Source organism: Chelonia mydas, chromosome 2 (genome assembly GCF_015237465.2).
Source record: "Chelonia mydas isolate rCheMyd1 chromosome 2, rCheMyd1.pri.v2, whole genome shotgun sequence".
Lineage (NCBI taxonomy): Eukaryota > Metazoa > Chordata > Testudines > Cheloniidae > Chelonia > Chelonia mydas.
In genome coordinates this window covers 73,632,834-73,650,956 of record NC_057850.1, presented here as the reverse complement: position 1 = coordinate 73,650,956, position 18,123 = coordinate 73,632,834, and the positions used below count along the sequence as shown (strand labels likewise).

General features: G+C 41.4%; 1 protein-coding gene across 3 annotated transcripts in view; it reads left to right on the top strand.

Moving 5' to 3' along the window:
* The first annotated feature begins 3,534 nt into the window (after window positions 1–3,534).
* The window catches only part of ASXL3 (ASXL transcriptional regulator 3), a 152,630-nt gene continuing 138,041 nt past the window's right edge, over window positions 3,535–18,123 (top strand). For 2 of the 3 annotated variants that reach the window (XM_037892671.2, XM_037892673.2), the window contains exon 1: window positions 3,535–3,860. In XM_037892671.2, coding sequence (XP_037748599.1) covers window positions 3,807–3,860 — 54 coding nt within the window. In that variant the 5' untranslated portion in view covers window positions 3,535–3,806. The remainder of the gene's footprint in view (window positions 3,861–18,123) is intronic. The other variant, XM_037892677.2, reaches the window with a different exon arrangement.

Genomic DNA, 18,123 nt, shown 5'->3' with positions numbered 1-18,123 from the left:
TCTGTTACTGTAATACACTCTATTTAGTTTTTGGATGAAGTTCCATTTGATATTTTATTAATTTCTTTCCTGTATTACTTTTACAAATATATTAACAGATACACATTTGAACAGATGAACAGCTGTAAAGTGATGTTGCTAGAAAAAGCTGGATAACACTGTTCACTATGGGCCAGATCCAACAAAAATTGTATATGGTCTTCCGAATCAGCAAATCTCAAAATACATTACATTGTTGGGTTTTTTCTTTTTATAATTAATATGGAGAGAGAGAGAGAGAGAGAATAGAGTAGACACAACTGTAAGATATCAAAGAGTTCTGATGACATTGTCATGACCACAAGAGTGAAGCTTGAGTAATTTTTGATGTGAGAATGACAAGACATTTTAACTATATTATTCATTGTTTTAAATGAGATCATAAACTTTCATACCTCAGAAGCAGAGATGGACACTGATAATACTCAGGGTTTTAAGTAGTTTGTTAAATTCTATGATGGTGAGTTTGACTATTTTTTTATTTCCATTTATTCTTATGTGCTGTACGATAGGCTACTAACCGGGGCCCTGTCCTGATTAGGTTACATAAGGAGTGATTTATTTTGTGATGTTTTCATCTTTGGGAGAGGTTTTGATTACAGGCTTATAGTTTTTATTTTTGTGGTAGGATTTATTGCATAATATCTTCACTAGATCCCTGTGCCATTTACGTGGTGCACAGGCCCTCCACTGACCCCTTGCTCAGGTTAGATCTGAGCAAATAAGCATGTGTGAGAGAACAGAAAAATGTGGGGAAAAAATCATTTTGTTTCAACTAGAAAATGATTTTATTTTTAGTTCAGTGAACCCCCATCCCAAAATAAAGTAGCTGGTGTCAAATGAATCATTTAAAACATTTCAAAACAACATTTTCAAAGGAAATGGTTAGTTTTGAAGCAAAATGTCAGTTCGAAAATGTCAGAATGAACTGTTTTGACTTCTTTAAAAAAAATCCTCATATTTTATTTGGCTGAAACTACTTGCCAAATTCGACCTGAATTTGTGAATAGATTTAGTTTACCTGAAATTGCATTTTTCAATTAATTTACTATTTGACCAAAAATGTTACCCAGTGCTACTCAGGGATGAATTTCCACATCAAGGAGGAGGCAGCTTATGTGGGGAACCTGTATTTTGAAGAGGCTGGTGTGATATAATTCAGTCTCATGTTATGTAATAGAGAGGCAGCTCAAATAAATTGGTTAGTCTCTAAGGTGCCACAAGTACTCCTTTTCTTTTTGCGAATACAGACTAACACGGCTGCTACTCTGCAACCAGTTCGAACTGAGGCATTGAATGAAGAAGATCTCTGCAAATTACCTTGTCTCAGAGATGGGACTTTCCATGTCAGCTACTGCTGCTGGAGGACGAGGACGCACTTGCTATCTTGCTACTGGTGTAGGTGAGGAGTGCTCTGGAGCTCTCTCTCCAGTCTCTACCCATCAATCCCTTCCATCTACCTCCCCTCTAGAACTGCGGCAGTGTTGTTCATCAGCTGCCTTTCATTTCATGCAAGTATATGTGGATGCACATGTTCCCTCCTCCGCTGTTCACCTCGCCTTCTCTTACTCCGTCTACTCTCTCCCTGTCCAACGAATTACATCACTTTGCAAGAGTTTGCAAGTTCCAGCAGTCTGTGCATAGCGCGGACAAAGGGTATGATGATAGCACCGCTAGCTCAGAGGAGTAATGGACTACGCTGAAGCACAAGATGAATGAACTATCAATCTGAAAACAAATGGGACATCTACTGTATTACTTTTAAGTTAGACACTAGACCAACACTAGAAATACTGCTAGTAACTCTCAAAAAAAAGCCACAGATAGTGAAGGTATATGGCTAAAACATGTGGTCTTCAGTGGTGAGTTTATTCCCACTAGAGGAGTATGTGAACTTCATGTATGGGTAAATAAGAAACTGGAAAAGATACAATCTGTAATAGTATTAGGGGAAAGAGTATCCATTACTGGGCTCAAGATGTGTCAAGCCTTGGCTAATTCTTATTAATTCCTTTAGGAGAATGTATACAAAGGGTGTGTTTAAGTTCATTTGCTTTTTAAGAAATATATCTAAAAACTGTAAGACAGTTAAAGTTGGAAAGTTATGAATATACAATAAAGTGAATCTCATTAGAATGTTGTAGTTTGAAAAATAAAATTGAAAATCAGACAATGCAGAAATAAAATGTCCCAAACAATCCCTATACTGTACCTTACTATGACCTATACTGTCCACATAGCATCATTATGGGTATATGGTATCATAGCTACTTTTCAATTTTTAAATGACTAAGGAAAAGTACTGTATTACACTGTAGGCTTATATATCCCTTCAGTCCTCTGTGTGGAATAAGCAACCCAGGAGAACACTTCCTACCATGGGTATTACTGGTTATCATGAGTAATTCCAGGATTGAGTCCCCCTTATTCTGCAGATACTCAAACATTTGTTTAACTCTCACCGCAAGTAGTTCCATTGTCTTCAAAGGGATTATTCACATACTTAGAATTAAGCATGTGTGGAAATCTTTGCAGGATAAGGGCTTTAGTTTACAGCCGGTTTTATTATGAGATACTTTGGGACTGTGTAGCTTAGATAGGTTAGGGTGGATATATGTCCTATATGTGGGTGGTAGAGTGAATAATAAATGTATAGTGGTGTTGGTAGGCTATTGAGAGGATGCGGACAACATGTACGGAGTAAGGCATGAAAATATTATGGTATCAATTATAGTGGGAAGATTTATGCAAGGTAAGAGGTGAGATGTTATCGTCTCTGCCTTGTAAAGGGCAGGTGAGTTGAGCGACGGCATTTGACTGGGGAGGCGGTGAGACCGCTGATGGTTCATGCACTGGGAGACAGAACATAGGATGGCAGAATGGAGGTATGGTTCTCGTGCTGGAAGTGCAGCAGAGCTAGTGTGTGGCTGTAAGTGTGTCTCGGGGATCTACATGGATGGGGGCTTTGGATGCAGATTTTTTTTTAACCTACACTGTCCTGATTCTTTAAGGTGTACACATGGCTTGGCCATAGCCTTAATAGGTTTGGAAGGATTTAAAAATAAACATTTTATTTTATAATTGAAAGCTCAGCAAGCCAGTTCTAACAGGCATCCCCTTTAAATGACCACGTTGTTGCCATAGTGCCTAGCTGTCCCCGCCTAGCTGTCCCCACACACATTGTAAAAACCACAGCGCTGCCCCTCCCGAGACAGAGGCGCGCACAGGGCTCTGGCTTTGCCGAGCGCTTTTGGCAACAGCGCACAGTGGGTTGCGTCCCAGCTGCTCAGGGGAGACGATTCTTCCCACGGGGCTGTGCTCCAGCTCGCTCCGCGGGCGCCGGCTGGCTGCGCATTGCACCCTGGGACGTGTAGTCCCTGCTTAGTGCCCCCCCCGCCGTGTTGTTCAGGGGCAGCCGCCCTAAGAGCTCTCGCGAGGTTTTTGAATCGCTCTGGTCTCGCGCGCGGTTTCCTCGCGAGGGCGGCCGCCTTGGCTGGGATGTTTGGTGCGGTCGCCATTCCCCTGTGTGACGTCATAGTGCATTGTTGTGAGAGTAGCGGAGCATCCCTCAAGCTGTCAGCTGTGCTGCTGCTGCTGCGGGAGCCCGAGCCGGCCCAGCCCCCTTCTCCTCCCCCCGCCCCGGGGGCTCCGGAGCTCCGCGCCCGTGTAGCCTTGTCTGTGTGGAACCCCTCCGGGCCCCCCCTCCCCCGCGCGTTCCAGTCCGCCCTCCCCCCGCCCCCCTAGAACCATCTCAATGAGATGCAAACATGAAAGACAAGAGGAAGAAGAAGGACCGCACCTGGGCCGAGGCTGCCCGCCTGGTAGGTGCTGCGTTCGCATGGTGCGGGCGGGCGAGCCCCCGGCGAGCGGATGGGGCGGCCAACCCCGTGCGGACCTCTGTTCTCCCCCCCCCCCCCCCCCCCCCCCCCCGGCTTTGTTGCAATCACTAGGGGATGTTGGAGTGAGCGTGCAGGGCTGGGTGAGCGAAGGGATTGACTCGCCGGGCGGTAGCGGGTGTGCGTGGCTGCCTCCCCCCTTACGTGGGTGTGTGAGGGGCTAAGGGGCTAGCCAGGGGAATCCCCCCCACTGCGTGTGAAGTTCCCTCATCCCCAGGGGGCGCCTCCTTTCCCTGGTGTGCGTGTCTGTGAAATTACCGAAGTAGCCCCTCTTGTAGTGTGTATATGTGGGAGAGACCTAGCTCTCCCTTTCCCCTGTAATGTGTGGGAATATAGCTACGCCTTTCTTTAGGTGTGTCGAAAAATATCCAGTCCGTGTGTGTGTGTATAAGAGAGAGAGTGAAATTCCCTTCTCCCTATCCCGTGTATTTGTTTCAGATATCCCAGAAAAGTCCCTTCCCCCCCCCCCTTTAAAATATATGTAAGTGAAAGATCCAAGGATTTCCCATTACTCCATTAGTGTGTGTAGGAGAGAGAATTATCCAGGGATTCCTCTCCACCCATCTGTGTAGAGAAATAGCCCAGGCAATCAATCCCACTCTTCAGGAAAGCTATCTGGCTCTAAAGACTTAATGCGTTCCCAGAGGGCTGGGGAATTATTTGTCTCCCTCTTTCTCCAGTATCTGTTTTATGTGACTTTGTTTTATTGTTTGCTAAGTGTATTAGGACACATCATTTACTTTGTGCTTCAGGACCCTTTTGTGTGAGTTTTCTCCATTCTAGGAATTTCACGAAGTGTGTGTGTACGATACAGCATGTGTGGTTGTACACTATAGTGCATATGCCTTTCCTGAAGATGGGGTTGTTTCAGCATCAGTTGGATGCAGTTATAGAAAGAGGACTGCTAGAAAGATCTGCTGCAGGTTATATTGGGTTTTTTTTGGGTATTCATATCAATTTCACATTTTACTGATTATTTTCAACAATTAAATTAGTATCAAAAGAATGTGATCCCTTTCTTGTGGTGCTAGTGAGTGTCTGTTCTATTTATTTTTTTGTCTTAGGATGGCTGTGAAGCACAGTCCTTTTTGAAAGGATGTGTCTCGTGGGACCATGCAGCATAACATCGGAATTTCAGCCTTTCAGTGCTTCCACTGCATAATTTATATCAAAATAGGAGGCAGTCCTAACTATAGATGTCACTGCCAGTGCCTCATAGGAGTCTTGCATTGATTGAACATATAAGATTCATTGGACAAGTGGCAAAAAATTACTACAGTTAGTTCAGCTTTAGCAAGGATGGTCTGATGTAGGCACTTTTAGAGTTGAAAAATATGCCTGTGTAAAACAGGAAATGTGCCAGGCCCAAGGTTCTTACTTTCTCGCTATTGTCTTTCCTTGACTCTGTGAATCCTGGTAAAGGAGTAAGTGTATTAAGAAGGCACTCTCTTCCCCAAACTAATGACCAGAATAGATGTTCCCAAACTCGTGGACTTCATAGCTCTTTATGGTGGTTTGTGGCTGGCTTCTGTTTTATTGTAAGCTGCTAAACTTCATTAAAAGACATTTAAAATACATGGAATTCTATCCTAATGGTAGTTTTGCATGTAACCAATTGCTGTAGCTTCCACAGGGAATATAAGCCATCATGAATGGGAAGGGAGGTGGTCCATGCAAACGAGGAAAATGTCTGTTAAGGTGTAGTTGACTCTGTGGAAAAGTTCAATAGCTTCTAGAACATAGATTGAGCTGATATAAATAGGGAAGAGTTAAGACTCTCTGTTTGAGTCACATTATTTTTCTCACTCAGAACAGCCTTGATTGTAACAACCTACTAGGACTGATGGTTGCTACATATGAAGAGTGGGTGATGAAGCACATTGCCTGTTGTACAAAATATTGTCCACCCTCCCAAAGTTACTAAGTTATCCAGAAGCTTGTCCGTAATCTGTTTCCGATATGACTAATGCATAGACTGCTTGCTTTGACCCTGGTTCTGCATCAGGATCTACTAGTGCAGGGATACATGCTAGCAGATCTTTATTGAGGCCAAATTTGTGAGTCCTTATAGTATTTTATGTAAAGGACCTGATGGTTCATTATCATTCCATTTTCTTGGAATACATCAATAATGTATTACTGCAAGGCTTGATTAAATCAATTTCATTCCAACGACAAGTAAAGAATAAAGTGATTGATACGCACTCACAAGTAATGACTCATGAGCTAGCTAGATCAATATCTATGTTATAAAATTGATTGGATACTGAATTTCTTTATTTTTAACAATAGGAAGGTTGGATTAATGTTATAAGTACTGGTACCCTTTTTTATATTTCCTAGAAAAAGCCTACAAGTGTGTTGAGCTTGTAAAGAGAAGTACTCCCATGTTATGAAACGACAAAGTTAAGATTGTAAAATAACCTTAACTCTGCTCCCTTTGTACTGTAATGCAAACACATACACGTCTTTTAAATTACGTGTTCACGCACTATTTTTCCATAGCACCTCTAGCTCACACAATAAAGAATGGGGACAGTGCTCAGTGAATGAAATAGCTGTTGAATTTTTCACTTTGTCCTCTTTGTTCCTCCAGTGTGTGGCCCCATGTACTGCACATTTTCCAAATTGTGGACTAACTAAAATGCTTTTTTCTCTTATTTGCTTTTATTTGACACTCATCACTGTAGTACCTGAGAGCCTTGCAAATGTAAACTGATTTAGCCTTACAACATGCTTGTGAAGTTAAGTAGTATTCTTCTTTTACCTATGCAGAGCTGAAGCACAGAGAGATTAAATGTGTTGTCCAAGGTTTCATAGGAAATCTCTGAAAGAGGCAGAAAAAGAATGCAGATTCCCTGGGTTGCAGTCTAGTTCCTTAGCCCTAAGCTATACACTAGTCATGGTAGAAGTGGATATAGTGGTGTCTGTAGCATCCCCACTTCAGACTCATATGCCCCATTCAACAATTACATAGAATAAAGCAGGGCTAATCTGGACCCTGCACCCATATCATTACACAGCCCTGTCTTATTCCTTGTTCAGCATGCACAATGAAAGAGGCAGCAGTTCTGCAGAAAAAATAGTAAATTTATTTTATAATAAGGCTGTATTGTAATGCATATGCCGAAGCGATCAGGCTGAAGGTTGATAGGCAACCTTACATTTATCATTTCTTGATACTTGAATAAATCGTCTTCGTAATCTTAACATTCTTGTCATGTTTTTTGTATAGAGTCTTAATGTAAGAAGAAACTAACAAAATGCCACTGTATTCATCTGTTTATTATACCACATTAAAATATTTTATACTGTGCAATCAATAAGGCAGGAATCCTGGAGACATTAATTGACCTGTATTTTGTGGAGGATGGCAGGATTCCTTTGAGGTTTAACTTCTTTCCATATGTAGCACCCTATCTCTTTCCTCACTAACCTCCACTAATCATAGAGAAAAACATAGCACTTTTTTTAATGGGGGAGGGAAGAGAGACGAGGAGAGTAGCCTTCTCTTCCCCCCGCCCTTAGTCTACTACAGTTGAACTATTTTGGCTCATATATTCTTTAAAATTAGTTGTTTGTTTGCTCAGAGAGAGCGAACCTGCCAAATTTCAGGAAAAAGCTTAAAAAGACTGAAAAAGGTAAAGCAACTGAAAATGACTCCATTGACTGCAAAAGCTTGTGCCTCCTCAGTTCTAAGTGTTCTTAAGACCAAAATTATAAGCCTAATTTTGGCAATTAATTGATCTCCGACTACTAGCGGTAGATATGCCCAATGGCCTGTGACGGGATGTTAGATGGGGTGGGATCTGAGTTACTACAGAGAATTCTTTCCTGGGTGTCTGGCTGGTGAGTCTTGCCCACATGCTCAGGGTTTAGCTGATTGCCATATTTGGGGTTGGGAAGGAATTTTCCCCCAGGGCAGATTGGCAGAGGCCCTGGGGATTTTTCGCCTTCCTCTGCAGCGTGGGGCACGGGTCACTTGCTGGAGGATTCTCTGTACCTTGAAGTCTTTAAACCACGATTTGAGGACTTCAGTAGCTCAGACATAAGTTAGGGGTTTGTTACAGGAGTTGGTGGGTGAGATTCTGTGGCCTGCATTGTGCAGGAGGTCAAGACTAGAGGATCATAATGGTCCCTTCTGACCTTAAAGTCTATGATTCTATTAAAGTCAAGTCCTGAAATATTATTAACTTCTGTCCTATACTAATTTGGTGCCTTGAGTTTGATTTTCCAAGTTCATTGGTTGCACAAGACATACACAGTCAGATGCATCATAAAAGAATTGTTTGTAGACCAGCTGTTTATATTTTTAGTAGATGTAATAAGCCAGCAGTTCTGGTAACTTTTGTCTGTGTGTAGTTTCACATTCTAAATTCATCAGTCACATTAAAATTGAGGAAGACACTAAAATAATTAAAAAGAAAAGGAGTACTTGTGGCACCTTAGAGACTAACAAATTTATTTGAGCATAAGCTTTCGTGAGCTCATTTCGTCGGATGCATGCAGTGGAAAATACAGTAGGGGGATTTTATATACACAGAGAACATGAAACAGTGGGTGTTACCATACACACTGTAACAAGAGTGATCAGGTAAGGTGAGCTATTACCAGCAGAAGAGAAGAATAAAAATGGTGTCCCCTGAATAGATATGTGGACACCGTCATAGGGCCTAATCACATCAGCCACACTATCAGAGGCTCGTTCACCTGCACATCTACCAATGTGCTGTATGCCATCATGTGCCAGCAATGGCCCTTTGCAATGTACATTGGCCAGACAGAACAGTCTTTATGTAAAAGAATAAATGGACACAAATCAGACGTCAAGAATTATAACATTCAAAAACCAGTCAGAGAACACTTAAATCTCTTTGGCCACTCGATTACAGACCTAAAAGTGGCAATAATACAACAAAAATACTTCAGAAACAGACTCCAGTGAGAGACTGCTGAATTGGAATTAATTTACAAACTGGACGCCATTAAATTAGGTTTGAATAAAGACTGGGAGTAGATGTGTCAGTACACAAAGTAAAACTATTTCCCAATGTTTATTTCCCCCCCTACTGTTCCTCACATGTTCTTGTCAACAGCTGGAAATGGCCCACCTTGATTATCACTACAAAAGTTAGTTTTTTCTCCCCCCCCTCTCCTGCTGGTAATAGCTTACCTTACCTGATCACTCTTCTTACAGTGTGTATGGTAACACCCATTGTTTCATGTTCTCTCTGTATATAAAAGCCCTCTACTGTATTTTCCACTGAATGCATCCGATGAAGTGAGCTGTAGCTCACGAAAGCTTATACTCAAATAAATGTGTTAGTCTGTATCTGCAAAAAGAAAAGGAGTACTTGTGGCACCTTAGAGACTAACACGGCTGCTACTCTGAAACCTAAAATAATTAAATGAATGTAGATTTACAAATACATAGATGTTGGGAATGAATGGATCGCTTGGAAAATTTCAGCACAAATTTGAAGTTAAATTGAAGGGGTTTGTTCTTTTGAGGTTCAGTCCTTCAATGGAATGGATTGGAGTTGTCATAGAACCACACTCAGCCATTAGTTATGGCTGCCAGGCATACTGCTTTACGTATGACCCAGCTAGGTAAAATAGGCTTGAAGGGAGCAGATGCTTTAGGCTGGTAAACCCTCAAAACCAGTGTGGCCAGTATATTTTATGAAGCATTGAGCATCTACCTATGAAGGATGGTTTTTTATCGGAACCGTTTGAAAGTATTTATTTATGTGAACAACTTGCTCTCATCACTATCCTTTTCTCTTTATTCTAAGTGCAGCTCTAAAGCACACTTAAACTATAACTTCCACTTGATGGTGGGAGTAGCTGAAAATTCAGAAACTGGCTGATTTTCACGTCACTTAAGTTCACTAGATTACTGCCTGCATGTCTGTTTTTCCTCCTCCAAGACCTGTTCATAATTAAATGGATGTAGAGATTTTCACACATTGCTTAGCACTGTGCATGTTTTGCTGCACTATGCAGAATCTTCTTGGTACACGGGATGAGTGAACTGGGGTGTTCTAATGCTTTGGTTCTGAGTATTTCTTTTTGTAGCTTCCTGGCACTACAAGTCTTAGTTAAGGATAAATTGTTGTTTCTGCATAATAGTTTTTTTTTTAAAGTCTTTTAATTTAAAGTAGCAAGTTTTTATGCCAATTAATTAAAGAAATTGCTGCTTTAGAGAATAGCCACTTTGGAGATGTGGTTGTTAGCCTGCGTGTTACTGTTTAATGTGGCTGTCTGTCCAAATATGGTTACAGGTCACTTGTCCTCTGTTCTACTGAGCTAGTGTAGTTGAAGTAGCTCATTCAGTGGTATGGAATTATATTGCAGTATGTCTTTATATTTGAAGCCCACAAATGAGACCAAAAATCAAATAGTAACATGTATAGCTAGAGCTTTGTAATACCTTTTGACGTTTGTCTCCAGTCTTCACTCTTGTTACTATAAATACAGTTTAAAACATTATGAAAGGAACTTCATGCATTTTTAAAAATGGGGATTTGACATGACTTTGTTTTACTACACTAAGGGCTTCTTTGTTATTGGCTTAACAGAGACCTACTACTATTTCCATATTTCTTCTATGTTAATTCTTTTTTAGACATGCAGAAATATTGCTGCTTTGGGAGGTTTTGATGGCCTTTCCCTTTGATCCACAATCAATGTTGCTTTGAAGATCTGTGGGGGTTTTTAATGTTGTTTGTTTGCCCTAGAGCTTCCTCAGGTTTTTTTGTTTTTAAATTCAAAGCAATTGCTGCACTTGTTAGGTAGCACAACTCCTCCATCTATTTCTTTACCTTCTGTGGTTGCATGTACATGCCAGTACCGCTTTTTGTTAGTATTGAGTATTCTAGAGATTAGTAGATTTAAAAAAAAAAAGATTTTAAAAGGTGAACTGCAAATAAAGTGTAAACTTAATTTACTTTACCAATATGTGGACGGTGACCCTATTAATTAGAATGAGAGACATTAGTCTTATAAACAACTAAACCTTACCTTTTTCTCTGAGATGTTCTGAAGACATGTCTGTCTTGATCAACTGTGGTGCCTCAGATACCAATGAGGTACTCTGGAGCATGGAGCCAGACCTCTGAATATAGATACTGAAGAAAAGAGGAATATGTTATATGATTTTAAAGAAACTTGGAAAACTACACAACACCGTTGGAAGAGCCCTCAGCTCCCTATAGATGTGTTCAGTGCTCCAGAAAGCTTCCTTAGTAGTTGTGATATCACAGCAAGGGGACCCAATGGAGTATTGCAGAGAATCAGGAGCCAGATGTCTGTGAATTCCCAAGACCTGAAATAAAAACAGAAAAGGGCAAATTTGGATTGTTCATGGGGCCCAATCCTGCAAGATGCTGAGTGTCTTCATTTTCGTTTTGTGATTTGGAGTGGAGCCTGCTCAGCATCTCCCAGGAGGTCCTCTGCATGTAGTCTGATCTGGCTATCTTTGCCTTTTCAATGAGGGCATTCAATATGTACTGCTGAAGTCAATGGAATTTACCTTTTATGTTTGCAGGTCACCTTTAGATAACACTCACGCACTAAACTATCTCCTGTTACATGTAGCATCTCATTTCCTCTTCCAGTTTTCTGACTCAGAATCTAGTAATGTCATCTCGCAATATGTAAGGATAAAAATATTTTTATAAGCAGTTGTCTACTTCCCCCATCCGAGGTGTTGCATTCTGAGAATTTTTTATGTTCAAGGCAACAAGAACATAATTTTTTTTACTTTATCTGTGTTGTGTGATTCCCTAAAGGCCCCAATCAGGATCGGGGCTGTATTGTTCTAAATGAAGATGTGATCCCTGACCCGAAAATGTTAAAACCTAAATTGAAACAAGGCACAAGTGAGTGTTTATAAAACAATCAATCAATGAGGGAAGGAGGACGAAGTAACATTGGCTAACTGGACAGCTTGATGATTCTGAATCATTTGATATTTTTAGTAAACAAACTAATAGCTATCCATGATGTAAGTGGTCAATAGCAAAAGAGGGTTTTGAGGTAGATGTTGTAGAGCTGTTTTAGTTAGTTCTGGGAAGGCTTTCCATGCACAAAGGGTAGTGTGTAAGAAAGTGGAAACGTGGAAGAAGTGAACAAATGGATGAGTGGGCGGACTGGCATAACTGGTGAAATAGAACGGCAGGATACAGTGTAAGTAATGAGGAACAAACAATAGGTAGAGAAGGATAGAGTGAAGGGCATGAGGATTAAATCAAGGTATAAATGTAAAGCAGTTGAAGATAAGCCAGAGGGCAGATTTTAAAAAGGGTGCGATAAAGAGCAATGGGTTAGAAGATTTTAGTGGCTATGTTTTGTGTGGATTGGAAGGTGATGAGCACATGTCTGAGCCACTATGTTTATCATTTGATGAGCTGATTTGATTTTTTTTTTTTTTTAAACTTCAGGCTGCTTTCTTCTCGTGGCTTTAGTTGGATCTCAAAAAATAGATCTTCTTAATTGTTTCTCTTCAGGCATCTGTTACAGTTAGTGTATTTTGGGGTTACTGTCTAATGATAGAGTAGATGTGTTTGAAAAAGAACAAAGATCCTATCCACCCCTTCATGAGGTTCTTTGCCCTGCATAGGTGCAGCTTCTGTCTAATATATCACCATAAAGATTCTTTATATTACTAACATTTTAAGTGATTAAAATTTGGATTATATTTAAAAATATTTTTCACCATCTATGCAGTTTTTTGTTTTTATTTTGGTTAGTTTGGGCAATGAAAATAAACTGGTTAATTTCACTGTAGTTAGCATGCACTAGCAGAGTACTGCAAAGTCTGAGTTGCAAGCCCTTCAGGCCAGTGTTTAAATCTGAAAACAAAACAAAAAATCCCTACTATCTAAACTTTGGGCCTGATCTGTGTAACCCTTCTGCCCATCAGAGTTGGCAGCGACAAGGGCTGGGTTCAGTGTCTAGGGGTTCCATTCCAATAACACAATGCAAAACCGGCTTGAGCCCCCACCCAGTAACCAGGGACAATTACATACTACCCCCATGTGCTCCTCTAAGAGGCAGTACCTTCCCTCTCACAAGCACAGAGTCTGAGTGTAGCAAAAGCTTTTTAATAAAGGAGGGAAACAGTGCAGCATTATGTTGAAGAAACACCACAAACAGGATTCATAACACCAACCATGAGCAAAAGACCCACCCCCCAAGTAAGTTTGGCAGTGTCCTTTTCCCCTCAGGATCTTACGTCTAGCAACCCAATAGTCACCCAAAGTCCCAGAAGTCCACCAACCCAAAAAGTTCAGAAGTTCATCTGCAGAGTTTACCTCCCAGCCTGGGTGGAAAAAGGGGGGAGGTATGGGGGCACCTTACGTGCTCTGCTCCTTGTGTTGACGGCCGATTGCCCTGCCTCTCTGCGTGGGAGCTTCTGCAGCCTTCACTGCGAGCCGCTCCGCTCTACCAGCCATCCTGTAAGCCACTCTGCTCCGCCAGCTGTCCCACTCCTCTCCAGCAGACCTCCTGCTAGCTGCTCGCCAATATATCTTCAGGCCCCCCCACAACTTAAAAGCACTCAGTAATTTCAGCTCAAAGTAGGGGAGCCTCAGTGCTGCTGCACCCTTGGGCCACAGCGAATTCATCTCAGCAGCCTGTAACCAGACTCCTAATGGAATCAAAATTAGCTCTGATATTATACATTGGAGAGAGGAGGGGAGTGAAATTGGTGTTTAGGGCCCTCAGAAGGGACCCACACCACCAGGCACAATTACCTGTCCCCAGCCTTTCTCAATTCAGTGGGTTTTGGCACCCATGTCTCTTGCCTAGCGAGTGTTACTTAGTTGAGGGCGAGTCCCTCCATCATAAAATGCCAAGTACGGTTCTACTGTCCTTGATTCACATAACCAGGACAGCAACCCTTTATTACTCCTGCCCCAATAACAGAGAGACTGCAGATCCCACAGCAGCCAAAGTGACCATTTGGGCAAGCAGCCCATCATGCTAGGCAGGGTGGGTGTGCCCATGCAAACGAGTGCCCATGCAAACAAGATCAGCCCCTGAAGTCCTTTTCCACAGTTCACCACCAGATGTCAAGGTAGAGCTCATTCTGACTCTGCTTACACCCACATAAGTGTCCCTGTAACAGAAAGTGAAGTTTGATGCCTGATGTGTGCGTAGGGAAGTGCTCCTGAAAGTCACAGATGCAGAGAGAACTATCAGTTTAAATTTAAAAGAACACTGCACCTATCTGCTCTTCTCAGCATTCTTAAAACTTGCATGTTAAGAAACCCCTTATGTCTTACCTGAAGTGCCATTAAAGGCTGAAGTTACTTAGATATTGAAGTAAGTGTGTGTGTGTGAGAGAGAGAGAGAGATGTGGGAAGTCTAGAAAACTACTGTAAGTACTAATGTTCCAAAAACCTGCATGTAGACATATATTACTACAGAATTTGTTTGTGGTAGGCATATTATAAAACCCTTTTAAAGTTTTCTGTATCCTTGTATTTTGCCACATACCTATCTCTTGGACTTTAAAATGCAAACTTGCCTGCATCTTCTGTGTGGGAGCAGCAACACTGGCACAGGGTCAGGGAAAAGTGGCAGAGAAGAGTTGGAGAACTGCAGTGGGGGAAAAGATGCAGAGGTGCACACACACACTGTGAAGTGGAACAAAAAACCCCCCAATATCCCCGGAGCAAACCAAAATTCCATGCTAGAGAAGGAGAGAAATGGAAAGAGAAAGAAATTAATTTTCTTAATTTTGGAAAAACACTTCATTGGACTGTCAGCTAGTTATTTAAGTGAAGTGGTAACACAATAATCTCAAATAAGACTTCCCTGCTAAATATTTGTTTTCTTGAGATTTTTGGTATTATGAAGTATGGAGATTAAAACAACAAACCAAAGAATCCTGTCCTCTGTAGAAATTATTGTGACACTCTGTATCTCAGGGGAACACTCTGCATCCCCATGTTCATCCTAATAATGTGATTGTGTAGTATCCAGTGCAAAGTTTGTCATGTCGGGTGTCTTTGGAAGGCTCATGATGCACTGAGCATTGTTGTTATAGTAATGTTATAGGTTGTAATTTCATGTGTGTATATATAGTTATCAAGCTGAAAATGTGTCCTCATGTCTTAAAACAAGCCCCAGCAAAAACTCTCCAAAAGCAGAGGGGCAGTTCACACCTCATGTATGGAATAAACCCAGCCCAGCCTCACAGGAACAAAGGATGCTGGCCTAGGCAGCAACAAAGAATCTGTTGGACTCTTGAGTGAGTCACCCCCCTTCCCTTGGTCAGTTTGGTCTATGATGAGGTAATGCACACTTGACTCTGAAGGGTGGGCCGGGGGCAAAGCCAAGAGGGAAGAAAGGATGTGATAAAAGGGAGAGACATTTGCTATGCTCTCCCTCTCTTCCACCTCCATCTACAGATACCATCACCAAGCAACTGAAGCGCTGATCAAAGGGGAGAGCCTTGCTGAGGGGCAACCAGCCAGCCTGTGGTGAGAAGCATCTAAGTTTGTAAGGGCACTGAAAGTGTAAAAATCAGCTGACAATGCGTTTTGCTTTTATTTCATTTCACCAGATCTGACCTGTTGGGCTTTGACTTACAATCACTTAAAATCAATCTTTTGTAGTTAATAAATTAGTTTGTTTATTCTACCTGAAGCCGTGCATTTGGTTTGAAGTGTGTCAGAGACTCCTGGTACATATAACAAGCCTGGTACATATCCATTTTTTTGTTAAATTGACGAACTCATAGAAGCTTGCAGCGTCCAGCGGGCATAACTGGGCACTGCAAGACAGAGGTTCCTAGGGTTGTGACTGGGACCGGAGATATTTGCTAGTGTCTTTCGGTTGCACAATCCATGCGGCAGCTGGCCAAAAGCGCTCACTCACATAGCTGGGAGCAGCTTACATGCTAAAGGCTGTGCATGAACAGCCCGGGAGTGGGGGTTCTCACAGCAGAGCAGGGTCAGGCTGGCTCCCAGAGTCGAGGATTGGAGTGATCTAGCAGATCACTGGTCCAGATAACATCTGGGGAACGTATCAACTATAATTAGAACCTTTGTCTGGGAAATGAACTACTGTGTTTCTTATCACATTCCAACTAATTTTAGGATAATTTGCCTTATCATCCATTTCAACCAAGAGAATATTGCAAAGGTAAAAAACAACAACAACCTTTAGAAATAAATGAAAAGACCCTCTTGTCTTCTGAAATATTTTCCTCTCCTTTGAGTGACAGGCAGTCCTTTCTCCTAATGGAATTTTCAAAGTCGGTGCCACCTGATCTTGTCCAGATTGCTTCTAGAAAAGCAATGCTTATATATGTATCTGTCTTGAAATCACTTTGTAAAAAAGCCTTCTTCCATACTTTTTGAGGATGAGACTACAGCTGTTTTTTGTTTAGTAACCAGAAATACTGATGTATTTTCTTATCATTGAAGAATATAACATCGAAATGTTCCACAAATAGATTTGTATTTATGGGTCACAATATCTGGAATGGTTTAAGGCAAAATGCACCTTTCTGAGTATAAGCCAAAAGGCGCATCCAGCCACTGTATTGTATTGCCTTATAGGCACAAGATGAACTGGATAGCTACACTGGAGGCCCATGCTGAGGCATCATAATCTTTGTGTAAAGTGACCTTTCGTCTTTCTGCTAATAGGATTTTTTAGGGAAACATGGTTTTCTAAGACCACAGTCACTGGAACTGGTTCCCAAGACTGCAGGCTGTTGGGGAGTCTGTGTAACTTGCATGGGGATTTTGGTAATGAATGTTTTGAATCTATAGCTCTGATGTGTGTTAGAATTCTTTCCAGAGCTTTTGTGAATAGGCAAGGGCCTTTTCTTTTAGGATACCAATTTTACAATAATGTTCCATATCCTTGAAATAAAAATGTTCCGAGACTGCTCCATTGAGCAAGAGAGTTCATTCTATGCTAGAGCACCGATAGAGTTGAAGGATAAAAGACAATTACATTTTTTTCCTGTGGACTGCAGGTGATTTTAAATCATAATCCTTCCCATGGTGTCATATGTCGCTTAGGGCCTGAGCAAGGCTCCTCTATCCCTGTCTGTGCTGAGCCACTCTCTGTATGTTCTCCATGTTGTTAAGTCCTATAGATTTCCTGCTCTGAGTAGTATTGGACGGAGGTATTCTTTCATTTGGCCCCTTTTGCATGTTCTTTCAGCTGCCCGGTGGCAGGCTTGCCATGGCAGGTACTCTGGCTTCATTCTTAACACATGTCCTATATATTTCCATCCTTTTTTTCTGGGTAACTTTAGAGATAAGGAGGTGTCGAACTCTGAGAAATCTTGGCATATGTTATTTCGTTTACTCTCTCGTATTTTTCTAAGGTATTTGCTTTCGAAGACCTTGAGACATCTGTCTCTATCTTTGGTGACTTTCCAGCTTTCACATCCATATGTTAAGATGGAAATAACATTTGAATTGAAGATTCATAGTTTGGTCAATAACTTAAAATCTGTAACTTATCAGATCTTGTTGAAACTGGTCAATGCAGTTGCTATTTTGCCAGTTGGTGATATTATTCCCTTCTGGATATCCCCATAGGCTTTCAGGTTACTGAACTGATTCACTTGTTTAACCCCCAACTTGTAGAACCAGTGGACTGTTTTTAATCTGAACCTTCCCTTTGACTTATATGGCTTCGATGGCCCTACCAGGAGTAACTCCTCCTGGCAAAACTCTCAGGGTCCTCAAAACACTCAAGTCTTCCCACCATGTCACGGTGTAGTATACAGGGAAGGATATGTTATTGAATCCACCAAAGAAATTGATTTGATTTACTGGGGCTACGAAAAAATAAAAATTCATGCTGAGCATTCAGAAAAGTCCTACTTAAAATGTGAATGTGGCTTAAACTGGAATTTAATTTCTTTCTTAAAGACTAGTGCTATGCTGAGACTAGGAGCTGCGAATGTTTACCCCTGTGGTTCCAAAAAAGGGCTTACTTTAGGCTAGAACTCCCCTCATCAAAGGCAGGTGTATAGTTCAAGTAGAGCAGAATGAATCTGCCATTGAATAAATCATACGTTAATTACCTACTGGGCGTGTTTTGCCCTTTCCTAGTTTGCTTTTCCTTGATGCTTTTACCTGCCAGAAAATAAAAAAGGGCCATTGCTGTTCAGAGTAGAATGAAGATAGGACAGTGAGATGGGGCAGTA